This window comes from Heterocephalus glaber, unplaced genomic scaffold, assembly GCF_053883595.1.
Source record: "Heterocephalus glaber isolate CG9 unplaced genomic scaffold, H.glaber_assembly_v1.0 deba00001532, whole genome shotgun sequence".
Lineage (NCBI taxonomy): Eukaryota > Metazoa > Chordata > Mammalia > Rodentia > Bathyergidae > Heterocephalus > Heterocephalus glaber.
The window spans coordinates 5,272,576-5,300,116 of NW_028258330.1; the positions used below are offsets into that span (position 1 = coordinate 5,272,576).

General features: G+C 45.3%; 1 protein-coding gene and 1 pseudogene across 2 annotated transcripts in view; one reads left to right on the forward strand and one right to left on the reverse strand.

Moving 5' to 3' along the window:
* The first annotated feature begins 7,559 nt into the window (after nt 1–7,559).
* Nucleotides 7,560–7,620, forward strand: LOC147824628 (U4 spliceosomal RNA; annotated as a pseudogene).
* Nucleotides 7,621–23,722: 16,102 nt separating this feature from the next.
* Nucleotides 23,723–27,541, reverse strand: part of Kat14 (lysine acetyltransferase 14) — a 32,603-nt gene continuing 28,784 nt past the window's right edge. For both annotated transcript variants that reach the window (XM_087189037.1, XM_004840863.4), the window contains exons 8-10: nt 27,108–27,283; nt 25,467–25,657; nt 23,723–24,366 (exon numbers count right to left, since the gene is read on the reverse strand). In XM_087189037.1, coding sequence (XP_087045163.1) covers nt 24,193–24,366; nt 25,467–25,657; nt 27,108–27,283 — 541 coding nt within the window. In that variant the 3' untranslated portion in view covers nt 23,723–24,192. The remainder of the gene's footprint in view (nt 24,367–25,466; nt 25,658–27,107; nt 27,284–27,541) is intronic.

Genomic DNA, 27,541 nt, shown 5'->3' on the forward strand with positions numbered 1-27,541 from the left:
ATTCCCCATCCTTCTGGGTGCTAAAGGAGGTGTTACTACAGAGGCCTTACGCACTACACTGGCCAACTTGGCCTTCGCCCCTCCCCTCCACAGAGGGGTGTGTGTGTGTTTGTCTGTCTGTCTGTCTGTCTATATATGGGGGATGAGGCTGAAAGCCCTAGCCTTTGGAGGCTAGGGATGTAGCTCAGAAGTAGGGCACTTGCCTAGCAGGTGCAAGGCCCTGAGTTCCATCCTCAGCAGAGAGAGAACAAAGAAAGGGAGGAGAGCAGAGGGGAGGGGAGGGGAGGGGAGGGAGCTGGGCATGGTGGTGTATGCCTGTAATCCCAGCACTTGGGAGGCTGAGGCAGGAGGATGGCCCCAAGTTCAGCCTGGGCTATATAGTGAGTTCAAGGCCATCCTAAACTGCATAGTGAGGCCCTGTCTGAAAAAAGCAAAAATCAGAACACATATACACACACACACACACAAAAGCAAGAAAAGAAGGGAAGGAAGGGTGGAAAGGCCAAAAAGAAAGTCCCAACAAGAAAGTCCCACCCTCAAAACACATGGCTGGCTCCCTGACAACGGCCCCCATCACCCCCATCCAGAGGCCCAGGAGCCCCCAGAGTCACCTTAGCAGAACAAAAGCTGCTGCTATCTCCCAGGAATGTCCAGGGATTCCAGAGCCTGTATCAGATGTTATCACTCCCCAACATGGCAAAGGTCTCAGGAGCTACAGGGACAAAGACCATGCATTAGAACAGAGAATTCTCAGCCGAGGGTGGTGGCACACACCTGTAATCCCAGCACTCGGGAGGCTGAGGCAGGAGGATCACCTGGAGTTTGAGGCCAGTTTGGGCTACATAATGAGTTCAGGCCCAGCCTGAACTACAAAGGGAGATCCTGCCCCCAAAAACAAAACGAAACAAAAGAACAGAATTCTCCTGGTGCTGCCTGTGAGGGAGATTCGGGAACTCTGCAGGAACAGGGCAGGGGGCAGAGATGGAGTATGCACTTCTTATTCTCTTGTCTCACCAGTGCCACAGGCCGAGCTTCTCTTGATCAGCATCGGCTGCAAGATCTGCCCATTGGGAGTCTCGGGATGCCTGATTCCAACTCCAGGCAGTGCCCTGCCACCCGTGTCCAGGAAGCCTCCATGCAGCTGGCAGAGGAGACCACAGGCTCAGAACCTTTCCCACAGGCCAGAGACAGGGCTTAAGCTTAAGTGTAAAAGTCACTCTTTTCATGGTGTCTTGCTACTTCCCCAAGGAAAATTCTAAGATAAGAATAAAAACTTAAATTTTAAATTTGAGCCAGGTGTGGTGGCACACATCTGTAATCCCAGCACTTGGGAGCCTGAGGCAGGAGGCTTGCTTTGAATTCAAGGCAGCCTGGGCTGCACTGGCAAGACTCTGCCTCAAAAAAAAAATTTTAAATTAAGTTTGGAACCTAATAATTTACATGTGTTCTTTAATTTTATTCCAAGTTTATCAAGATAAAATCAACACACACAATTATATATTTTTATGGTGAATAACATGGTGTTTGATAGATGTATACACCATGAAATGATCAAATCAAAGCTAATGAGCGTATCTGTCACTGCACATACTTATTGTATGTGTGTGTGTGTGTGTGTGTGTTGAAGAGTTTGAGATCTGCTCTATCTTATTTCCAAGTATAAAATACATTTTTATTTACCGTAGTCACCACAGTAGATCTGAGGAGATTATTCATCCTAATCGAAACTCTGTGCCCTTTGACCAGTATCTCCCCATTTCCCCTATCTGCAGCTCCAGTTACCACCAGTCTACCCTTTGCTTTTCTAAGCTTGACTTTCTCACATTCCACATAGGTGAGGTCACACAGGATTTGTCTTTCTGTGCCTGACTTACTGCACTCAGCATAATGTGCTTTATTTGGATGTTTTATATCTTGCACTATTATCTCTCTTTTATCTTTTATCATGCCCTGAGGAAGATGTTCTGCCCTAAGAGTCATTACATAGAAAGAGAAACTAAGGGATAAGTATCATAATTACTTTAATGCTTTTAATTAAGGATTTTTATAGGCACTCAAAAATATTAACATAGCCCAATGAGATCACCTAACTAATTATACAGCAGGCTAAGGGCCAAGTTGCTCTTGATATATGAAAATTTAGGCTTTTTGGTGCCTATACATTATTCATGTGTTTTCTCTATTCTACTTTTATATAGTAGAAATAAGTATGTAGCTATCAATAGAATGAATAATCTTATTTGAAATTATCTCATGTTGTCATTGTATTAAGTAAAAAAAACAGTAGTATGTATTTTTCTCTTAAAGTACATTATGTGCATAGGGAAGAAATATATACATAGGAAAAAAGCCCTAGGAATTAACATTAAAAAGTAAAGGACAAATATATTACAAAAGATGCTATAAGGTACCTACACTGGAAGTAGTACATTGTTATTTGAAAGTGAATTTAGACTAGTTTAAATGTAAACACAAGGGAAGACACTAAAAAATTTGCAAAATTAGTTTATTAACATGGGAAAAAAAGAAAATGGAATCATAAAATGCTCAATTAAAACCACAGAAGGCAGAAAAAGAAAAGACAAAGAATAAGAGGAATGAATAGGAAACAGTTGCAAATAAGGTAGATATTAATTCAACTATATCAATTATTACTTTAAGTGTGAGTGGTGTAAACACAAAAATTGAAAGAGAATGACAGGATGAATGAAAATAAATGACATAACTATGATTTCTACAAGAAATCCACTTTAAATACAAAGACACAAACATATTAAAAGTAAAGGGATGGAGTGAAATATACCACATTATCACTAATCAAAAGAAAGTAGAATAGCTACATTAATATTAGACAAAATAGCTTTTTGTTTTCTGGATATTTTTGTTTTGGTTTGGTTTTTTTGGTTTTTTGAGACAAGGTCTCACTATGCAGTTCATGTTGGCCTTGAACTCACTAGGTAGCCCAGGCTGACCTTGAACTCACAGTGATCCTCCTATTTCAGCCTCCCAAGTACTGGGATTACAGATGGACAAAACATATTTTACAGCAAGGAAAATTACCAGGAATAAAGAGAAGCATTAAATGGTAAGGGAGTTAATTCTGCAAGAAAACACAATCCTATCTTTTTGCCTAACAACAGTGTTGAAATGTATGAGGCAACACTGTTAGAACTACAAAGAGAAATAGATCAATTCACTATTACAGTTGGAGATTTCAATACCCCTCTACTGGTAATTTATAGACCCAGGAAGTAGATATCAGTAAAATAGAGCTGAACTAAACAGCACCATCAGTCAATTCATATAATTGACATTTACAGATGATTTCATCCAACAACAGCAGAATACACATTCTTGTCAGGTTCACATGGAGCATTAACCAAGCCAGGTCATATCCTGGATTATAAAGTACAATTAACAAATTGAAAAGAATGGAAATCATACAGTGTATGCTCTCAGACCATGTTGGATAACTAGAAATCAACAACTGAAAGAGAGCTAGAAAGTCCAAAATATTTAGATATTTAAAAATACACTTCTAAATAACACCTGGGTAAAAAAAATCTCTCAAGAGAAATTTTAAAGTATTTCAAACAGCTGGAAATAAAAGTACAACTTATCAGACTTGGTAGGATACAGCAGAAACAGGGCTTGAGGGGACATTTATAACATTGGATGCATATATTAGTAAAAAGGAAAAACCTAAAATCAACACTACACCTCAGGAAAAATGGAAAAAGAAGAATAAATGAAATCCAAAGTGAACAGAAAAAAAGAAGTAATAAAAATTAAAGCAGAAATCAGTGAAATTGAAAATAGGAAATTAATAAAGAAAATCGACAAAATCAAAAGCTGATTCTATGAAAAGGCCTATAAAATTGCTAAAACTCTAATCAGGCTAATCAAGAAAAAAGAGAGAAGATAAAAACTACCAATACCAGAAATGAAAGATATGACATTGCTACTTACCTCACAAACATTAAGAAGGCAATAAAAGAATGTTATGAAAGCTCTGTGTCTACAAATTTGATAAATTAGATGAAACATATAAATTTCATGAATGACACATTGTACTAAAGCTCACACAAGGAAAAACAATAATTTGAACAGGACTATATCTATTAAGGAAACCAAAGCAACAATGAATTATTTTCCAAATAGAAAGCTCCTGGCCCCGGTGGTCATGCTGCTGAATTCTACCAAACGTTTAAAAATTATTTCTTCTAGAAGATAAAAGTAGAGTGATTACTTCCTAATTCATATTTGTGTATGTGTGTGTAACTTGGGAATGAACTCAGGGCCTTTGCATCAAGCTACATTCCCAGCCCTTTTTAGTTTTTGAGACAGGGTCTTGCTAAATTGCTAACTTGCTCAGGGTGGGCTCAAACTTGTGATCCTCCTGTCTCAGCTTCCCAGGAATTCCCTAGAATTATAGGCATGCACCAGGCCCGACTCCTAATTTATACTTTGAGGCCAGCAGTGTTGTACAGCTGAAAATCAGACAAAAACATTACAAAAGCAAAGAGTACATAATAATATCTCTCATGACTATAGATACAAAAATCCTCAACAAAAATATTAGCAAATCTAATATATTGGGCCGGGGATTTAGCTTAGTGGTTCTGGCGCCTGCCTCTCAAGCGCAAGGTCCCGAGTTCGATCCCTGGTACCAAAAAAATAAATAAATAAATAGCAAATCTAATATAAATGCATAAAAAGAATTATAAATTATAATGGTGGATATGTGGCATGCATTTGTTAAAGACTTACAGTCCTATATTGTACAACACAAAGTGAACGTTATGGAAACCTATGAACTTTAGTTCAATAACAATGAATAAATAGTGGTTCATCCCTTTTAACCAATGTACCTCACTATATCAAGATGTTAATAACAAAAGCAACGTAGAATTAGTGGAAATCCTGAATTTTCTGTACAACTTTTCTATCAGTCTTAACCTGCTTTTAAAATAAGTTTATTTTTAAAAGTATGTGTATGAGGAAAAATACATGTATAGAGAAAAAATATTAGGGAAAAATCTAAAATATTGATGAGTATGAGAGAGAGTATTTGCCATCAGTTCATAGATTCCACTCAATTTAGGGGATGGGTGAAAGTGTGTTGATGGTGAAGTTCCAGGGTAAAGGCCATGGTCCATTATAGGAATGGGGGCCTCTCTGTCTTCTGGAGATCTCAAGTCTCTCTAGCCAACACTGCCATGGAAAGCAGAAAGCAAGAGTGAGAAATGGTAAAATCTAATTTAAAATCTACATGTAGAAAATCCCTGACCTCTTTGCAAAGAAAGAGTGGACAGCCTCATTTACCCCAGGCAGAAGGAAAAAGTCTAAGTGAAGCAGGGTTCTCCTCTCTAATGAAAGTTGTATTACCTGGAGAAAGCCAAAGGCCGAGTTTGCCTCCCCACAGCACATCAGGCATCTGCAGCCTGGACCCATAGAATGAAATCTGCTTATCAGGTCACCCTGGATGTCTATTTCCAACTCCAGTCAGTCCCTGACTCCACCTGTCCCCAAGAAGCTGACCTCCACACATGCTGCACCGAAAACCACATGGCTGCAGAATCCTCCATGGAAGGGGAGGGAAGACTCCATTCATACAAACAAGGAGTATGAAAGATCAAGGAATTCAAACAGGAAAATTGACAGTGGAGGAAATAGAAATAAACAAGGGATTGGAGAATAAGTTTTATTTATTTTTTATTCTTTGGCACGGAGAAGTAAACTCAGGACCTTGCACTTCCCAGGCAGGCACTGTGCCACTGAGTTAAATTTCCAGCCCTGGAAAATAGGTTTTAAAGGAAAGCTTTAAATTAGTATACATAGGGAAATTTGATAGGATGTTACATATTGGCAGCAACACAGCATGTCTTTCAAAAGGTGCAACCAGAGAAAAAGAAAAACCCGCTGAGAACTGAAAGTGCAAATGTGAACATTAAGTCATTCTATAGAAGGGGTACAATGATGACAAAAGCAAAGACACATAGAGTTTCCATTTAAGAAGTTTGAAATCTGACTCCAAGGAGCCCCAGAAGGTAAGAATGGAGACGGAAGTGAGAAAATAATTTAGGAAATTATAAAGTTTTCACAGCTGAACAAGGAGTTAAGTCTTCAGATGAAAAATATCAGAAAGGTTATGTGAGAAAAGGACCCACAGCAGACATATACACCTCATGAGATTTAAAAACTCTAAAGGTATTTTTTTAAATTAGAGTATTTATAGATTAATTTATGGAGAACTGATGTCTTTTAAATACATTTTAATTTTCCACTCACACATAACAATTGTTCATATTTATGGGGCAGAGTGCAACGTTTCAATACATGTATATATTATATAATGATCAGGTCAGGGTAACTGGCATCTATCACTTGAGTCATTTATCCTTTCTTTGTGTTAGGAACATTCAAAAGCCTCCTACTAGCTATTATGAAATATTCCATTAATTGTTTTCAACGATAATTATCCTTCTGTGCCATAGAATATTGAAGGTTATTCCTGCTGGAGGTATAGCTCAGTGATAAGAGTGCTTGCCCAGGGCTGGGGATTTAGCTCAGTGGATCCAGCGCCTGCCTCACAAGCGCAAGGTCCCAAGTTCGATCCCCGGTACCAAAAAAAACAACAACAACAACAAAAAAGAGTGCTTGCCAAGCATGCACAAGGCCTTGGGTTCCATCCCCATCCCCAGTACTGAAAAACAAAAAAACAATAAGTTATTGCTCTTTAACCATCCTCCCTCCATCATCCCCCTCTACCAGACACTTTCCCAGGCTCTGGGAACCACTATTCTATTCTCTACTTATTTGGGATCAACATTTTAGTTTCCATATTTAAGTGAGAACAGGTGGTATTTGTCATTCCATGCCTGACATTTCATTTAATGTAATGTGGAGTTTCATTTATGTTGCTGCAAATGACAGAATTTCATTCTTTTTATGGCTGAACAGAAATATACATTTAAAGTCGTATAAATGTAAACAAATGGATGACAAAGAAGAACACAGGGAGGAGGAAGATGGCAGGGGTGGGGAATCTATATCTTCAGATATCAATAGACATGTGGTTTGGAGGCTGGAATTCTACATGTAACTGAAATGTCAGTGGTGACAGCAAAATGGTGGTATGGACAGACATAAGAAAAGTTCATAAAGTTTACTTTCCATGTGGGAAACTTACCTCTCACTTCTCCAAGGAAGCTCCCCAGGGACATGGGAGAAGACAATCAAGATCAGAGTGATCTGGCCTGAGTTAGATGAAAGAATGATGGAAAAGTCAGATAAACGTGAAGACAGAGGAGAGTGCATTATACTTTCACCGATAAGACAGGAAGCAGGGCTGGGGATTTAGCTCAGTGGTTCCACAGCCTGCCTCGCAAGCACAAGGTCCTGAGTTTGATTCCCGGTATCAAAAAAAAAAAAAAAAAAAGACAGGAAGCAAATGAGGAACAGAAAAACAGCACTGTACAAGAAAATCATGGTCCAAATATGAAGCAAACCCAAAGAGGACTGATTTTAGATGATTCATGGTACAGAAGAAGAGTCTTAGTTTTGCGCAGTGACAGTATCGTAGCCAATGAGGTTTATCTGAGGTGCGATTATTGCTCAGAGAGTCTTCATTTGCCTAGATGAATAGATCATTCCCTTTCAGTGGCTCCAGGGTAAGACAAGGGAGCTAGAGAAAGGAAAATGCAACAAAAACTTCTGTGTGACCCTGCAGTATGTAAAATGCTTACATTACTTTCTCATCACTGGACAAAATACCCTACACCAACAACTTAAAGGAGGAGGGGTTTATTTTGGTCCACGTTTTGAAAGTTTCTATTTTTGCATGGTTGGCAACAGAGAGGAAGGGCCTGGGCGAGGAGTGCTGCTCACATCATGGTTGCAAGGAAGCAGAGAGTGAAGGGAAGAACCAGGAAGGGAGATTCACCCTTCCAGGCCACACATCCAGTGACCACCTCCCCCATCCAGACCCTACCTCCCAACACCAAACCAGCTATAGTGACCTCTAAATCCAATCACCTACTATAAGCCTGCCTCTTAGCACATGATGCTTTGAGGGGAGAGGTCCAGATATAAACCATAACACATGGGTATAATCATTTAGTGCACTTCAATTTTTTGAAAGTTTTATGAACAAATCATATTTAATGTTGGGAAAACAGCAGAATGTAAATATTTTAAAACTTTGATAACATAAGATGATAGCTGGACTGGTAGAGGTTGGGTAATGATAGGAAGGAGGAAATATGGAAGTCTACGCTGATAATACCTTCATTTTCACAGAGGGGCACTGAAATAAGATGAAAGTTAAAGCCATAAGAAAGATATTTGTGTATATTATTTAAATTCATAAAAATGCCTTGCAAGCACAAGGTCCTGAGTTCGATCCCTGGTACCAAAAAAAATAATAATAATAAACAGGGCTGGGGATGAGTTTGATGGTAGAAAGCTTGTAGAGCATATACAAGGCCCCACATTCAATTCTCAGGATGGAAATTTAAAAGTTTAAAAACACCCATAGAAAAGACTCCCACACTTAGAGAAATAAACAGAAAACATAAGACCATCATGTCAGGAAATATTGCTCACTGGGAAATAGTGCAGGGGCATTGTTAAAATGTGGAAAGAGGGGCTGGGGATTTAGCTCAGTGGCACTGTGCTTGCCTTGCAAGCACAAGGTTGTGTTTGATCCCCAGTACAAAAAAAAAAAAATGTGGAGAGAGCCAGGCGTGGTGGCACATGCCTATAATTCCAGGACTCAGGAGGCTGAGGCAGGAGGATTGCTGCAAGTTCAAGGACATCCCAGAGTTCAAGGACAGCCCAGGCTACAAAGTGAGTTCAAGACTAGCCTGAACTACATGGCAAGACCCTGTCTCAGGGAAAAAAAAATAAGGAAAGAAAAAAACATTGTCAATGTGGCAATTTTATACCCAGCAAAAATATCATCTCCCAGACTGGGGATTTGGCTCAATGGCACCACACATGCCTCACAAACACAAGGTCCTGAGTTCGATACCCCATACCAAAATATATATATATATATATATATATATATATATATATATATATATATATAAAATCTCCCAGTGAAGGCAGATTATTCCTCAGCACATAAAAGCTGAGAGAAATTACCAGAAGACTTTGTCATACTAAAAATGGTAAATGAAATTCCTGATACAGAAAATAGGATACCAGATAAAAAAACTGGATCTACACAAAAGTATAAAAAACACTATAAATTACAAATTATTTGTTACATAAAAATACTTTAAAATTTTAATAGCCTTAAAAGAAAATTGAAGTACTTAAAGCAAAAATGATAAGTATCATGGGTTTAATAAATATGGACATCAAAGGCATGAGAACAACCTCACCCAGAAATGGAAGTATTTCATGATTCTAATATTACCTTTTTTTTCCCCCCAGTACTGGGGATCAAACTCAGGACCTTGCACTTGCAAGGCAGGTGTAGCACCACTGAGCTAAAGCCTTGGCCCTTCATTGTTCTAATATATGTGAAATAGTCTATTGTGAAGGGTAGGCTATATAAAGATGTACACTCCAATACACTCCAAACTCTAACCCAAGCACTAACAATCTGTCATACACCGACAGCTCCCTTATAGCTAAGATAACAGAAATATAGATCTCTAGGGTCTGTTCTTCCCCAACTGAATTACCATCTGGGTACGGAACCCTAGGTTTCAGTACATTCATGAGAATGTAGGTGCCAGGGATTTAGCTCAGTGGCACCACACCTGCCTTACAAGCACAAGGTCCTGAGTTTGATCCCTGGTATTGAGAAAAAAAAAAAAGACTGTATCACTGTATTATGTACTTTGTCTTTTTGTTTTGTTTTGTCTTGAGACAGGGTCTTACTCTGTAGCGCAGATTGGTTTTGAACTTGCAGCGATCCTCCTGCCTCAGGGTCTCAAATGCTGGGATTACAGGCTGGTGCCACCACGCCCAGCTATTCTACATTTCATGAAGAACTAGAAGAGTGAGGGCCGGGGATTTAGCTCAGTGGTTTCACTGCCAGCCTCTAAAGTGCAAGGTCCTGAGTTCGATCGCCGGTACCAAAAAACCCCCCAAAAAACCCCAAAAAACAAAACTTTGAGGATATGATTTTCCCAATGAGAAATGTAATTGTGTTGTACACCTAAAATGTACCAATAAAAGAATTTAAGAAAAAAAAAAAGAACTAGAAGAGTGGACCGCAGAGACTCCAAACATAAGCAAATGAAAGGAGATGGACATGCTAATTACTCTGATTTGATCCACATACATTGTATACATGTGTTGAAATAGTCTGCATAATTATTATTAAACATTACAGTCCCCCATAAATATGTACAATGATTACATGTTTCAAAACCTCCCTGGGTGTTTCAACATGCGCCCAGGGATGCGACCCACAGGCATAAAGGTGTTTTAGTGTTGAATACACTGAGTTTTCATCTAAATTTTCTCCTGAGATCACACTGCAGGGACCTTAATAACATCTTCTAGTCTCGATTTTTTTTAAAATCCCAAATTTGGATCTGCTAGTTAATCCGTGCTTGGATCCTGTATTAAGTTTCATCCTTCCCACAAGGAAGAATAGAAAGACTGTGCTGTTATTGGGTTGCGTTTTCTTTTTTTTTTTGGTGCTGGGAATCAAATTCAGGGCCTCCTACATGCTAGGGAAATTCTCCACCAGTAAGCTGCCCCTTAACTCTTAAAATTTTATTTTGAGACAGTTCTTGCTAAACTGTCCAGGCTGGTCTTGAACATGAGCCCCTCCTGCATAGCTGGAATTACAGGTGTGCACTGCCACGCCCAGCTCCCTGGTTTTTGTTAGTTTCAAAATCAACTCTTATCTTTTCTCGTGGTGGTCTAGCCTGAATCAGCAATCTCACCTGTGCTAGTCATCTTTTGGGATTACAGATCACAGTTGGCACCTGGGGGCTGTGTCTTTGTCTTTGCTCTCCTCCTACCTCCTACAAACCTCTGTGAGCAGAGTACAAGCGGACCCCCGCAGCCTCCCCAGCCTGCAGGCCGGCTGCCCTTATCAAGTGCTCACCCTGCACATATCTCCCAAATCCTGCAGCACCCAGTAACAGCTCCGTCACTATTCATTCCTCCACTAAGGTACTCAGCACATATTTACTTCCTTTTGGGTAAAAAGGACCAATTTGAGCTGAGTGTGGTGGTGTACACTTATAATCCCAGCACTGTGGGAGGCGGAGGCAGGATTTAAAATTTGAGCCCAGTTTAGGCAACTTAGTGAGACTTTGTCTCAAAATAAAAAATAAAAAGGCTTAGGGTATAGTTATGAGAACCTGGGTTCAGTCCCCAGTGCTATGGAAGGGGGACAACCTGATTCCCTTTTCTGCATCCTGAACTCTTCTAGAGGCTTCCTTCCCCATCCATCCCTGGCTCCTGGCCCGATCTGAGTTAGAATCTCTTACCAGGTACTCCCACTGTGTCCCTGATGAGATCTGCTACCACTGTGTCACCCCTGTCAATGCACTGGCTGGACTCACCAGTGCTGACCCTGTTTAGCCAGGTCCAGGGTTGCCCGATCCCTGGTGGAGAGGGAGGGACTCCTGGCCAGGGTTCCAGGACACAGGACACCGCACCTGCCAGGCGAGACCAGCAGTGGCTAGTTACCAGGCCTGGGCGAGGACACCATGTACCACACAGGTGACAGCAGCTATACCTGGGAACCCAGGAAGAGTCGGGCCAGGGCCAGGGTTGGCTTCATCCTGTAGGTGGAGTGAGCTCGGTTCTGGCAGGAGGATGTGCTGGGCTGGCAGGAGGATGTGCTGGGCTGGCAGGCACAGATATCGATCTCAGTGATCAGCAGGGACTGCATCTTGGTCAGCAGGGCTGTTGGGCTGGGGACCTTAGGGCAGGTCTGATGGGAGGGGACTGGGCCCTAACCCTAGGCCTCAGGTCACAGGATCCCAGTGGGGCCAGGGTGTGCTGTCACTTTCCCCACCCACCAGGCTCTGGCCAGGCCTGGTTACTTGTTTCTCCCTGTGATCTCCTCTCCACCCAGCCGCTGTCCCTGGCTTCTCCATGCAGCAGGATCCCTTCCCCACCCCACAGATGTTACTGCAACTCCTGTCCAGAAGCTTACACATGGCTGGCGACTTTCTGGTCTGGATAGTGCCTCAGAGGCAGAGCGCTTGCCTCTCACACATCCCTGGGTTCAATCTTCACTCCACAGGGGAAATAAATTACCCTGGACTTTCTTTTCTTTTGGATTTTTGAGACAAGGTCTTGCCATGTTGTCCAGGCTGGTCTTGAACTCACTATGTAGCCCAGGCTGGCCTCAAAATTTCGGTGATCCTCCTGCCTCAGCCTCTGGAGTGCTGGGATCACAGGCATGTGCCATCATGCCTGGCTTAAATTTAATACGCAAAAAGCAGCTGCAAATAACCTGCTAGAAAATACAGTAGACAGGCGGGGGATTTAGCTCAGTGGTTCTGCCAATTGTCCCGCAAGCGCAAGGACCGGAGTTCGATCCCCAGTACCAAAAAAAGAAAATACAGTAGACAGTGTGAGGCCTCTCATTCCCTTCCTCCCCCTGATCACATAGGACATCAGCAGAGAGCCTTTGGCCAGGCTGGGGCTTTGGGGTTCTGGCACTAGAAGTGATGTTTGTGCTGCTGGCTGGCCAAGACCTGGTGTTTACACTCAAATACATACATTCACACTCACCTGTGTCCCCAAGGCTCAGAATTCAACCTTGGAGAGGAAGCATTGGCTTGCATGTCAGGCCTGGGACTTGACAGCACAAATCCATGTGGATGGTGGAAAGGACCTTGGTCTGTGTCCGCAGGATCCCAGACACCCACAATTTCAAAGAGGTGTGGTTTATTTCAGCTCATATTTCACAAGTTTCAGTCCTTGCGTGGTTGGCCTGCTCCAAAGAAGGACAGTAAGGTGGAGACGCCTGGCAGAGGAAAGCAGCTCATGGCAGGGTAGACAGGAAGCAGACTGAGGGGAGGGCCCGGGAGGGAGCCACGCCCTCAGCGACCTTCTCTTCCCACCAGGCCCCGCCTCCTATGAGCCACGTCTCCTAGCAGCATGTCAGCCAGAAGCCAGTCACCTCCACAAGTCCGGCCTGTGCGCACCCAGGACTCTTGTGGGCCTCTAGATGGAACCATCAGTCTGCAGTCCTACGCAGACTCCTGCTGGAGGGACAGGTAAGAGGAAGAAAGCGGCTGTGCTTGAGCCCCTGGAGGAGGTATGCGGGGTCTCGTGCATGACTCCTCCTTCACAGGGGAATCTGTGCATGTGGGGAAAGCGATGCCGGGTCCCTAGAACCTGTCTGCAACTAGAGTACATGGCCGGTCCAAAGCTCCCCTGTGACCTAGGGGGCAGGGTGGGCTGGGAGGGACCGCTCGCCTGCTTTACGGGTCACTTTGGGCACAATGACAATGTTGTGAAATTGGAAGACGAGGATGGTTTCACAGCTCCGTAAACACATGTAACCACTGAATTGTGCACTTCCAAAGAGGCAGATTTTATGGCAGGTAAATTACATTTCCAGAAAGCTGTTGGGATAAAGAATCATCCTCAGTTAATTGCTGTAAGTTGCTGGGGGGTTTTTGTTTTGTTTTTTTGGTACCGGGGATTGAACTCGGGAACTTGAGCTTGCTTGGCAGGTGCCAGAACTGCTGAGCTAAATCCCTGGCCCAGTTGATGGTTTTTATAGCAAAGATAATAGGCAGAGACGCACCACCAGCTGACTTCAGGGCCATTTCAGGATTAGTAAGAAGCCCAATAAAGAGGCATCTAATTCCCAAATCTGAGTAAAACAAAATCATTGACTGTTCCTTTACCTCCGTTTAGCTTCTATAAAGGATGATGCACTTTGTTCAGTGGGGCTTTAATACTGCAGGGCCTCCAAATGTACAGCCTCTGGAGTAGTTAACAGTGTTTTTATCATAATCTGGACTGTTAAGACTGGTGCTACAGGGCCAGGGATTTAGCTCAGTGGTTCCGGCGCCTGCCTCGCAAGCGCAAGGTCCCGAGTTCGATCCCCGGTACCAAAAAAAAAAAACAAAAAAACTGGTGCTACAGGAGCCAGGCATGGTGGCCCACATCTGTAATACCTGAACTAAGGAGGCCGGGGCAGGAGGATTCCTGTGAGTTCAAGGCAAGCCTGGGCTACATAGTGAGACACTGTCTCAAAAGCAAAAAAGAAAAGAAAAAGACGGATACTACAGGAAGACCTGGGTTTTCCCGTGTATACACACCCCTGAGGTTAACCCAGGAGAACACGCTACATGCTGTCTCAGGATGCCCACACGGCTGGGGAGGGTCTGTCACACCTGTGTGGTCCCCATGACCTCCTGGCACCGTGGTTTCCCTGCCTGTCAACAGGATGGAGAGGCTGAGTCACATAGCTTCTGTCCCAGCTTGGTGCCATCCTGCCTCATGAGCATCTCTCCCAGCTGCAGGATGCTGCAGTCCTCCTAGAATCACACTGGAGCCCGGGGTGGACGCTCCCAGAGGATGGGTCATGTGTGGTCACCACTCACCCCCTCCAGGCCACAGTGCTATCCAGTGCCTCCTCAGCATCACAGACAGCACACTCAGCTCCCCCAGGTCACAGCTCCTGCCCTTACTGTCCCAATGTCCATGGTCAGGTGAGGAGGATACCTGGGTCTTCCTAGTGGCTCTGCCCTGCACATTTATCTCTTAGGTGCTGGAAGACACTCGGGAGGCTGCACCTGCAGTTCCCACCACACTCAGTCTTGCACCACATCTGGGCTGAGAATCTGCGCATTACCAAGGATCGTGGTGCAAATGCTGCTCACAGCCTGCTCCAGGAACCCCACAGCAGAGCCTCTCAGGTGTGTGGCTTTTCTGGTCCTGAGGCATCTCTTACAGTGACCACTCAGGAGGCCCTGGACAGCCATCTTGCCTGCACCCAGCTACAGATGACAGGAACACTTCGCTGAAGATATAAGAAGCCCTGTGGTGGCTGGACAGACTGTGCCCAGAGGTCAAGGTGCAAGGGTGGAGGATGCCATGTGTCCCCTGCACTTGGAGAGGACCTGGTGGCACATGGCAGCAGCAGCAGCAGCAGGCAGATTGTGCTGAGTAGATGGACAAGGGTGAAGTGGCCAAGTGCCAAAGAGAGGTTGTGAGAAGCTCCTGAGGAAGGCAAGTCTGAAGGTGACCACTTGAGATTTGGGCAAAGGAGAGGCTCTTCAGGGACAGCACAGGACAATTTGGAGGCAGGAGAGAGAAAAAAAACCAGGGGAAACCACCTTGCATGAGTTTTTGTGCTGATGAGGTGCGATGCATTCTTTCAATGCACCCAACTCAAGGGAGAGGAAGTGGTCAGCGCTTTTCACCTCCGTGGGCACCGTGGGCACGCATGTCACAGTCATCTGTTGGAGCTCAGGTTGTGACTCAGTAGGTCAAGGGGTGATAGCTAGGGGGCGGTGCTGCCACCAGTCCCTGACAATACTGGAATAGAGAGGATCCAGCGACATTCTTTATCAGCTGAAGCTTTGAAAAGAGAACTCCGCTTGACCCTAGGAGAGGAACTGCCTCCCAGTGGTGTGGAACAGAGGATTTTCTCCATACCTGGCAGGCCAATTATTTCAATCTGATAGTTATAGTAATAATAGTAATAATAATAGTATTAATAATGCTGATTCTCTAGGGATCTGTTGCTTGAGGAGAAGCCTTAGTTTCTCTTCTCATATAAATATATATGCTTCCTACAGCTGTGTGACAAGTTGCCACAAGCTTCATGGCTAACACAACACAAATTCATGATATTAAGTCGTGGAGGCTGGAAGTCTGAGCTGGGGCTCACTGAGCCAAACTCGGGCTGTGGCCTGAAGGCTGCTTCCTCTGGAGGCCCTGGGAGAGAATTGCTTCCTTCCCTCCTTTGTGTCCAGCAGCTGCCCCATTCCTTGGCATGGCCTGATCTCCATCCTGGAAGCCAACTGAGGAGGTGGGGGGATGGATAACCCCTTCTCATATATCACCCTGATCCGACTCCCATGCCTCTCTCTGTCAACTAGAATGCTAGGGATTACCAGGGGCCTCCAATGAGTGCACTCATCTCATCCCGAGGTTGGTGATTGCAACCCTAAGTGCCCTTGTCACCACATGTGACATGTAGGTTCACAGGCTCCAGGACAGTATGTGAACATCTTGGGAAGGGGGAATGTATATACACACATTTTTCCTTTCCGACACAAATTATAGCAAACCACACACTATTCTGCATCTTGTTCTTACTGCTCAACATATCTTGTAGATGGTGCCAAGTAAGTACATTAAGATTGAGCTATTTTTCCTCTTACACTGAACTGATCACTATTCCAGAGATGGTGGTGCACACTTGTAATCTCAGCACTCTGGGAGGCTGAGGCAGGAGAATTGCAAATGGCAGGATGATTGCAAATTCGAGCCCAACCTGGTCATTTTATTGACTTAGACTCTGTCTCAAAATAAAAAATAAAAGGGCTGACATATAACTCAGTGTGAAAGTCCTGGGTTTAAACCCAAGTACCTAAAAACAAAAATTAAAACAACCAACTCTCCATGATGAAGGTAATCATTATGTACTGCAAACATGTATTAAAAATATTTTTAAATGTTTTTACAAATCAAAATTCAAAAAGCCATTATTGGGCTGGGGATTTAGCTCAGTGGTTCTGGCGCCTGCCTTGAAAGCGCAAGATCTTGAGTTTGATCCCTGGTACCAAAAACAACAGCAAGAACAACAACAAAAACCCCCAAAACAAAGATTAACTTGGGCCAAGGATTTAGCTCAGTGGTTCTGCCACTTATCTTGCAAGCACAAGGACCCAAGTTCGATCCCTGGTACAAAAAAAAAAAAAAAGCCAGAATTCCTCTTTCTTCTGGCCTATCCCTAAAAATAACAGCAGACCTGGAGCAACAACCCACACACCCCAGCCTGCTGAACCAGCTCTAGATTTACCCAAGACCTGGGTCTCCTTATCGATCCTGGCACCTTCCCGGGCAGCCGCCAGCTGCCAGCTCTGCTTGGCGGTAGAAAGACAAGGAGGTATAGGTTGCCAGGGTTTGGCCCTGAGGCCAGCACTTAAGAACCAACTTCAATCAGGGCCGCTCAAGAGTGTGCCTTGCCTGGCATCGAAGGGGCAGCCAGCCTGTGTGGCTTGGGATTCCCAGAGGGCCTGTCTGCTGTCTTTTCATTCTTAGAGATCACAAGTTCAAACCCACCCACCCAACAAAGACCCACCAAGGCCGGGCTCACAGGGGACTCTCGAGAGCCATGCTGAAGGCCAAGGGAGCCCACATTTCTCAAGGGGCTTCACAAGAGGAAGAACCAACTTGTCTCACAGAGGGCCACAGGGTCAGTATTTCAGGCTTCACAAGCCACAGGATCTACACAACTCTGCCACTGGCTCAGAGGGGAATCAGACAGTACATCACTCATCGGTGTGGCTGTTCAGTGAAACTTTATTGCAGGCTGGCAGGCAGGCTGGCACTGGCTGTTTCCTGACTCAGGAGTCAGTGGTTAAAAAAAAGAGCTAAACCCTACCCTCAGCAGCTAAGGTAGGCAAAATATTTTTCTTTTTTATGCTTTCACTTTATTTTTTTCGTACTGGGGATTGAACTCAGGACTTTGTGCTTTCAAGGCAGGTGGTGGCACCACTGAGCTAAATCTCCAGTCCTTTCATGCTTTCATTTAACAGACACTTATATGGCACCTTTAGAGTCACAGATGTTTGTAAGCCTTTGTAATATTGGTGCATTTAATCATCCCAATGATCCCAATACAGTGGTACTTTGGTTCAGGAACTTGATTCTTTCCATCATTCGGGTCAAAAACCGAGTTGGATGAGAACCAAGTCAAATTCAACAATTAGGTTCAATGTTGACCTTAAGGGGAAATTTGATTTAGTTCTTATCCAGTTCAGTTTGCAATGAGAATCGTGGAGAGAACTGAGGTACCGTAGTACTGTTATTCTATTTGGTTTAAGTGAAGAAAGGTTAAGAGGCCTTGGGGTGTAGCTCAGTGGTAGAGCACTTGCCTGGTATGAACCATCGAGGAGGGGAGGCTTTCCCAAGGTTGCCCAGTGACACGAGAGTGTGAGGACTGAAGGCCGCAGCCTGTGCTCTTAACCCGTGCTGTGGAGAGACTCTGCCCCTCTCCACATGGAGGTCCACTGTGCACCCTGCTGTTAGCCTGCTGCTGGTGGTTGGGTGAGGGGCAGAAAGGATTAAGTCCCAGCCTCCAGGAGCACCAGCCCCAAGGGGAAGGGCATGGGCAAACTACCAACAAGTGTAACTGTAGGAAAGCACGAGGTCAAGATGATTCCATTCCAAAGAAGGTGAAGAATTAGCAAAAGCCACTTTGTAAAGGAGTGTTGCTGCAGGGACATTGTGTACTGGAAAGAATATTTAGACACCTGCCACAGCCATCTGTCAGTCTGTCCATCCTTCCGCCCATCCACCCATCTGTCCATTCCTCTATCCGTACGTCCACTCATCCACTCGAGTACCTACTCATGTACCTTCTGCCCACCTAACCATCTAGTAAACCTCTATCCACAATCTCCTCCACTTCCTGTCGTCCCTAAGGAGCTAATGGTCTTTGGCTTTCTTCTTGAGGCTGCCCATGTGTGTTGGGGATTTTCAGAGAGGGTGAGCCATGGAGCTACAGTAGTCAGGATGCTCTCACAGACAGAGGGAAAGGGGGCTGCACGTTCAGGCACTGGTGCCTGGCTGTCCGGGTCCAAACCTGAGACAGTTTCAGTGACCTCCCAATTCCTCACTGTCCCAACCCACAAAAACAGGTGATTTAGTGACAAAAATTGGTCCCAACCCCCGACTCTTCCTTGTGTCATCCCCTTCCCAACATGACTCTTCAGCTCTGCCCAAGGAGTGAGGTCTTTTCCAACCCCATGGGTATGGGCTGATGGGGGGACTTGCTTTGGCCAAGAGAATGTGGCAATGTGACATGCCAGGTCTGAGGTGGCCTCCACCAGCCTTGAAGCCCACCATCTCCCATGCTCAGCCCCTCCTTGTGTCACCTCCCCACCTATAAATCAGCCCAGGTGGGCGTGGAGGAGGAGAGACCACCTGGGTCACTCCAGCCAACACCAGCCAACTTCAGACGCTGAGACGCCCAGCTGACCTGTAGCTGTCCATGGACGCATGAGGTCCAGAGGACACTCAGCTGAGCCCACCCCAAGTTGGAGCCTAAAACACACAACAGACCATTATTTTAAGACACCAAGTTTCCTGGTGGTTTTATGAGGAATGATTGTGGCAATCAAGGAATGGCCCAATGGGGTTAAGCGACTCTTGTAGCTCGGAGTCCTGGAGGAAATTAAAAGGCATGGCCTTGGGCCAGGGATTTAGCTCAGTGGTTTCGCCACCTGCTGCGCAAGTGCAAGGACCCAAGTTCATTCCCCTGTACCAATAAATAAATAAATAAATAAATAAGGCATGGCCTAGGTGAGTGCTTGATTGAGTCCCCCAGATATGAGGTCACAGCCCATGACTATGTGAGGCATTACGTCTCATGTGGAAAAGGAAACCATAAGGTTAGCTTAGTTCATTGTGCTAGAAATGGACCCCACTTGTAGATGGCAGCCAGAAACCAAGTGAAAGGAAGAGCCAGAGAAGGGGAAAGGACAGAACTATCCCTTCAAAGGCACAGCCCATGACCATGACAGAGGCCCCAGCACCTCCAGGCACGTTCCGCTGCGAACTCATCAATGATGGATCCATCCATGGGTTGGCACCCCATGTTCAATCACCACCCAGAGCCCCGCCTCTGAACACATACGCCTTTTGAGGACATTTTTGGTTCAAATCCATAACGGTATGTAAGGACATATCCCTAGAGGGCTAGACACGGCAGGGAAGGTATTTAGCTTTTCATTTCTACCTATTTTTTAATTTGGAAGTCACTGCAAACTAATAGTTGCAAAAGTAAAAGCAGTACAAAGGATACCTATATATCCTTTACCTGGATTCACCTGCTCTTAACATTTTACCCCCAACTCTTTTTCCTTCTCTCACAATCCCTGAACACACACACGTGCACACACACACAGTTTTCCTTCTGACTCACTTGAGAGTAAGTCATATGCACCATGGCAACTTACTCCCAATGCTCCCGGGTGCTGCCTGAGCATGGAGGCATCCGATTAGATCAGTATAGCACGGCCAGCAACATAAGTCCACTGACTGGCACCAAGTGTATTCTGTGATCACAAGTCAGTAACAGAAAGGTGGATGGAAATTCCCCAAAGATGTGGAGGTTAAACAACTCATGTATAAATAAAGTATGGATCAAAACGGAAGTCACAAGATAAATTAGACAATATTTTGAATTTCAAAAAAAAATTTTTTTAATTTCACAATGTTAAACAATAAAATACTTCCATCTACAGATTCAGTTCACTTTGTACACTGTTTCTAATTCTCTGTTCCCTGGTCCACTTGATGTTTTCCCTCCCTGCTGACACTGAGCTTCGGCCCACAGGAAGGGGGCAGCATGATGACATGCCAGTTCCTGCCACCCTTTGCCCTCACATCACCCCAGAGCTGCAGGTTCCTGGTGACTGCACTGGGTGCAGAAGGAACATGGGGTGACCCAGCTACATGAGCAGCGTGAATTAGCGGCAACCAGCCTGCCCAACCCTTGACACAGGAGAAATGTTCACTGCTGACACCATAGGGAGTTTGGCGTGTTTCTTACAGTGACAACTGACCGATACAGTTGTTACAAACACCTATACAACACCCCATGCCAGGAATGACCTTTACTCATGTTACCCCTCATTCCATGCCAACTGCTCTTTTTCACAGGTAAGAAGACTCAGGTTAAGTCACTTGTGCAAGGTCACATAGCTGATGAGCTAGTAAGTGGTGTGACCATGGGACACAGGCTCTAGACTTGTGCGGGGTGAGGCACCTGGTGGTGGTGCTGGTTTAACTTATACTGAGTCATCTGACACCAACAATTTTGTCACAGATAAGGAACCCAGGTTGTAACTTGCCCAAGGTCAAGTAGCCAATGAGCTGCTAGAGGCGTCCCCTGGGGACACAGTGCCTCTGGACTTAGCTGGGTGAGACAGCTGGTGCTAATGGTTGTTTATATCACTTTGAGGTGCAGCTCCTACCACCTGTAGAACAAAGTGCATTGCCTGACTCACCTGTAGCCTCCCCACCCCATGGTTTCCCTCTCTCCTCTTCTTCAGCCCCAAGGAATCTCTGATTGCTTCCCCAAAACATTAGTCTACACCCATGGCCCATGGTTTTTGCTTGATTTGGTTTGTTGAGACAGGGCTTTGATATGTACTTCATGCTGGCTTTGAGCTCATAGTGATCCTCCTTGTCTCAGCCTCCTGAGTGCTGGGATTATAGGTGTGCACTGTCACACTTGGAACCCCATGGATTTAGACTTTGCACCACTAAAGTCAGTCACTGGTTTTCCATCAGCAGAAATGAAAGGGAGAGAAGCATAAGCACCACTATGATAGCACAAACTACCATGAAACATAGTTGTGAGAGTAAAATGGAATCAAATAGCAAGTCCACTTCCATCTAAAGATGAGAGAGCAGGTCCTTCTGCTTCCTCCAGAGCAGGCCAGTTACAAAGGCTCAGGCGGCCCTGGGCTTGGACAAGGAGCCCATTTCAAAGCTGAGATGAAAGAGGCCGGGCTCAGGCCCCCCAAGCCCTGAGGCCAGGCAGTTCACAGCCGTTTCACACCTCTGAGAGGCCATCCACTGAGCACTAGGAGTGAACACAGCTTGGGCTGGGTGGGAGCCAGGGACATCGGCCTGGGGACCTGCCAGGAGAGGCGCAAGTGGGGAGCAGGAGAAAGCAGGTGACCATCCTAGCTCCCAGGCCTCAGAGACCCCCTGGGTAGGTGAGGACCAACTGAGGGCCAGGAAAAGATGTTTTCTTGTTTTTGTTTTCAATTTGGAAGTGACTGCAAACTTAAAGGAAGTTGCAAAAATCAAAGTAGCACAAAAGATACCTGCATATCTCTATTGTCCCCTCCCCAGGGCGCCCTTCCTCCCTCAGTCGCCCTGCCCTCTGTAATACCTTGTGAACAGGTTGTACAGGTGAGACCAGGGTGAGGTCCCCACATCCTCTAAACTGTAGACCGAACTCCTTTAAAATAGATGAGGAGAAACAGCCACGTTCCCTAGTCCCTTGAGATTAACAATGGACATGAAGAATGTACAAAAGAAATGCTACTATAAAACAATGGAAATGTTCGACCCACTAATGGGTTTTTTAACTGACAAATTACTACCTATTTAGAAATTTGCAAGGGCCAGGGGAGAGGAGGGGAAGCGTTCATAAAAAGAATTAAAATGAGTTAGGGTTGGCATGGTGGCACACCATGAGTTCGAGGCCAGTCTGGGTTACCTAGTGGGTTCAAGACCAGCCTGAACTATATAGTGAGACCTTGTCTCAAAAAAACCCAAAAACCAAAAAGCAAGATGTGTTAGGTACATGTACTAGCACTCTATGAGGAATGTGATCATTATGTATGGCAAACATGTACTAATAAAAATTACGATAAAAATTAGCAAAAAAGACTATAATTTTTTGGTACTGGGGATCAAACTTGGGACCCTGAGTTTTCAAGGCAGGCGGTAGAACCACTGAGCTAAATCCCCAGCCCTGCAAAAATGACTTTAAATGATAATGCCTAATTCTGGTAGTTTGAGGCAAGACCCTAATGCATCCATGATGATGGTGGCAGTGAGAAAGTGGTGATGAAAATGATCACATCTGACCTAAGGACTCCACTTCTGGGTTTCTATCCAGAAAAAAAGAAAATGCAATCCATGGTGAAAAAAATCTTAGAACAGCGGGCGTGGTGGGGCATGCCTGTCATGCCTGTGCTCAGGAGGCTGAAGCAGGAGGATCACCATGAGTTTGAGGATGGCCTGGGCTACATAGCGAGATCCTGTCCCAGAAAAAAAAAGTTTCTACATTCTGGATCAGAGCTGAGCACGGTGGTGCCCTTGGATCAGAGCTGAGCACAGCAGTGGCCTGTGCTGCACTACTCTGAGTCTACACATGACTGAAAATGTCTGTGATTTATAAACATGAATCAAGGAGTTGGGCAGTGCAAACAGAGCCTTCGTCAAGTCCTGGAGGTGACCAGCCCCAAGCCACCCGCCACAACCAAGCTCAACCTTCACAGGCAAGTTACAAGCTAGTTTTCTGGCTTTTGATTTTATTTCATGGGACTAACAATTCACTTCATCAACAAAAACCTTGACAAGGCAGGAAACGTGGAGGAAGAAGGAGGAAGAAGCAAAAAGACAGGGATGGTGCTGCTGCGATTCTCACACAAGGGACCCGGGGCCCAGGCTGCCACCAGCTGATAGGACAACCCTCACCCTCCCAGCTAAGCGGCTGTGGGCACAGAACACAAACACTGGTGGCTTTCTGCAGGGTGCACAGGCTCCTCCAGCTCTGCAACCCATGGCTCTTAATGAAGCAGACAGGGCCACTGTGGCCATGGCCTCCTCTCAACTGCCCCACCCAGACCTGCTCAGCTCCAGCCCTGCTCTGCAGCAGCCCTCCGGCTGAGAAGGGATGGAACCCAGTCCTCCTGTTGGGGCAGGGATGGAATTGGCAGTGAGCTTCCCAGTGCAGGGAGAATGGGACTGTTGGCTCCTTGCCAAGGCCAAGTTAAGGACACTGACAGGAAAAGCAATACAGACATTTATTCTTCCAGGCTGTGACCAAGGTCAGCAAAAGAGACACAAAACTTCGGGGACCCTGGAAGTCCTCCTGGATTCAGTGACAGCACACCACCAGCTGGAAACAGGTCAGCTGGAATTGTCCCAGAATTGTCCCAGTCTGTCACTGGGGCAGTGCAGAGCTTCCTGGTCACTGCTTTCACCCTGGGTTGGGACAAGAGGGCTCTCTCCGAGAGAGCAGCAGCTCAGGGGGTTCCACTCCTACAAGCCACCCACTGGGGACAGCAGCAGCAGAGCTGACAGAGAAGACCCATGGCTGGCTACGGCCACTCCAGAGAGGACTGTGGTGACAGTAAAAGGGCCACCCTGCTGCCAGCAGGGGCTGTATCCACAGGGCATGGTTGTCACCTGTGGGTCCTCACAAAGACCAGACCCCTAACAGACACACAATTCTCGGCAAAGAGCACCCTGCCATCAGCGCCGGAGCCGCAGGAAGAAGGCATGCTTACACTCTGTGCTCTCCAGTGGGTAGTACTTATCATAAAAGTCCAGAACATACTCCTCTGTCTTGAACCCAAACTTCTGGTACAGCAGCATGGCGGGGTTGCTCGCTGAGACGTGGAGGGTCACGTCTTTGCCCATGCAGGTCTGCCAAGAGAGTGGGAAGCATGAGAATGAGAGTAGAGAAGCCCTTTCTAGCACAGGAAGTTGGTGTGGACACCAGGGAAGGCTCAGTGCCACTACATACTGTAGGGCATTTTGCTACTGATCTATGCATCCTAAGACCAAGGAGCCTGGTCACCGATGACCTGGGCGTTGTTTGTCCCCCTCTGAAGCACAGGACCAAGGGGGACATTTAGTCAATTTTACCATTTTATTTATAATTCAATCACACCTCATTTGACAGTGGCCTTCCTCTCTGCTCACGGCCCCCACCACTGCATCCAAAGGCATTTGTGTTTTGGGGACTAAAGAGGGTACAAGACTATACCAAGAATTGCCATAAGTTCAAGGCTGGCCTGGGTAATAAAGCAAGTTCAAGGCCAGCCCGAACTAGATAGTGAGACCCTGTCACAAAAAAACCAAAAATATATAAACAAAATAACATGAATCTTGCCCACATCAGGATTATACACAATTCTCCATACCTATCAGTTCCTAAGTGAAAGTTACCAGAAAAATTCTAGAAAGAAAAACACCTGAATTTTTTCCTATCAGTATATATATACATCGCACATTTTCTCCAAAGGTGAGAGATAAGTCAAAGGATGAACTCAATCTTAGAATTCAGTCTCAAGGTCATTGCAGCTCATGCAGTGAGTGAAGATACAAACCCCGCCTCGCTCAGCTCTCAGGTCTCAGAGCTGGAGTCTACACAAGCAGCAGTCACAGTGTGGGCCACACCTGCTATCTTGGCTTCCGTGTAGGACAGGTGTTCACAAACTGGTTTCTCTGAACCCCAAGGCTGCACAGTGACCTCACTGTGGGCTCAAAGTCTCAGAGTGGTGACCACTAGCCCTTCTCATATGGTCTCCCAGGACCTTGCCCAGCAGTGCTGGGAAGGACCAGAATGGCCACTCGCCTCCTCCAAGTCCCCAGGGCGCCCTGAAAGGTAAGCTGCATGGTTTACACTAAGTCACAAGCAGAGAAAACTTGCCTGAGGGCTGGGGATTTAGCTCAGTGGTTTCGCCGCAAGCGCAAGGACCCGAGTTCGATCCCAGTACCAAAAGAAAAAAAAAAAAACTTGCCTGAATCAGGTGATAGATCATGAAAGTTGCGATCCCTGCTCGTCTCCATTCCGGGTGGACAAGCAGAAATGAAATGTAAGCCTCATTGTATTTCACATCGGGAACCATGAAGCCGAAGGCGATGATGACTTTCTTATAGAGGACGACCACACTGAAGTCGGGATACTGCAGGCACTCAGACAGGTCAATGCCTGAAGAGAAAAAAGAGCCAAAACTCAAAACCTGCACTTTCCACTGGGGATTAGCTCAGTGGTTCCGGTGCCTGCCTCACAAGTGCAAAGACCTAAGTTCAATACCGGTAACAAAAAAAAAAGAAAATTCAATCCCCGGTAACAAAAAACCCCCTGCACTTTCTGGGACTCAAATACCAAGCTGCTAAGTCTGCACTTACAGCTACACCTGAGTGCTAAAAAAATCCCCAAACTGGACACAAAGACATTGTCACAGATACCACACACTCAGATCATAAAAATGAACTTCAGAAAATATCAAAATTAACATAGTCTCTTCTAAGCACATATGTTAGCAGATGAGCGACGAAAAGGCAGGGCAGCAGAGTGCTCGAGGTTGAAACTGGACTTGGCTGTGTCTCGGCCTCCCTGATGTGAGTGCAATGTGGCCATCTGAGAACTCTCAGAGGCCTCATGCCCCAGTGGTGCTTATGAAGCACACAACATAGCCGGGGAGGAGACCTAGACAGTGTCCCCATCACACGCTTTGCCCCACCCCCAGAAAGTGTGCACATTCCTTCGTAGGAATGCCACAATTTGTAACAAAGACCCAAAGAAAGCACTCTAGGGCAGGGGATTTAGCTCAGTAGTTCTGGTGCCTGCCTCGAAAGCGCAAGGTCCCAAGTTCGATCCCCAGTACCAAAAAAAAAAAAGCACTCTGGCGAAAGGCAAAGAAGGTGCCTGGCAGGAAGGTGGAAGTCACAGATGTTCCCAGAATCCCACTCTAGGGCCCAAGACCAGTCCCAGAAGAGTGAGTACAACTGCCACCAACGTACTGTCACATGGTTATCAGACAGCCAAGGTGATGTGGCTCTGCGTGACATCTCCTTTAACGTCTAAAGACAGCTGTTACTTCCTTAGGTTCCTAAGCAGACCCATAAGAACATGTGTTTCTTTAGTTGATGGCCTGGGTGACAGTTAAAATGACAAATCATATGGCCTCACTCCTGTCCTCAGTCTATGATCAGTGTATTTGCCTTTTTTAAAAAAATGCCCTTTGGGTGTGTTAACACTCTCTAAAGATCAGATAAACACACAGAGTGTACAGAGTTGTTAAGCCAAAACCCAAAGTGTCCAAACACGCCCAAGCTACCAGTCTACATATCTGTGGTAGACATTACCAGGTATCTAAAAAAGGTAGAAGCAAAACAAGATGAATCTTTTATTCTGGAAACAGACAAACAGGGAAGAGAAACAAACAAGAACACTGTTTATTACTGCAATTGTTGGCTTTGTCTCAATCTTAGGAAACTAAGAGGCATTTAATTTCAACATTTCTATATTAGTAGAGACAAACTACACGAAATCACATGAGGAAAGGTCATAGGGTCATGTGGCATACAATGATTTAAAAACTCCTGGGGTGAGGTCTACTGAAATCCATCTGCCAGGGTTGGAGGGGGTAACATACCAGGCCAGAAAAACTCCTGACACATCGAGTTGATCGTTGGGATGTGATTTGGCCGGACATAGCAGTAATCAAGAGGTGCGTCGGGCTCGGATATCCAGTGAGGGTCACCTCTGTGCAGGTAGGAACGAATCTGGGACAGAAGCTGTAGTTTGGGTGGTTTTGTCTCATAATCACGCCTCCAGAACACAGAAAATAAACAAAGTCAAGTCAAGAAAATGCCCAGTATTATTCCCAGTTATGTGACTCATACATACTTTGATATACTTGAAATCTTAAACTAATTTGCACCACTTTATGTGATAACTAGCTTGATTATAGTTATAACACTTTTTTGGCATGAAATCTGAAATTCAGTCTACTAACATTCATTCATCAGGTCAAACCCCTCAGCACCCTCCAGAGACCACACTAGGTGCTGGCTGCCTTTGTGAACA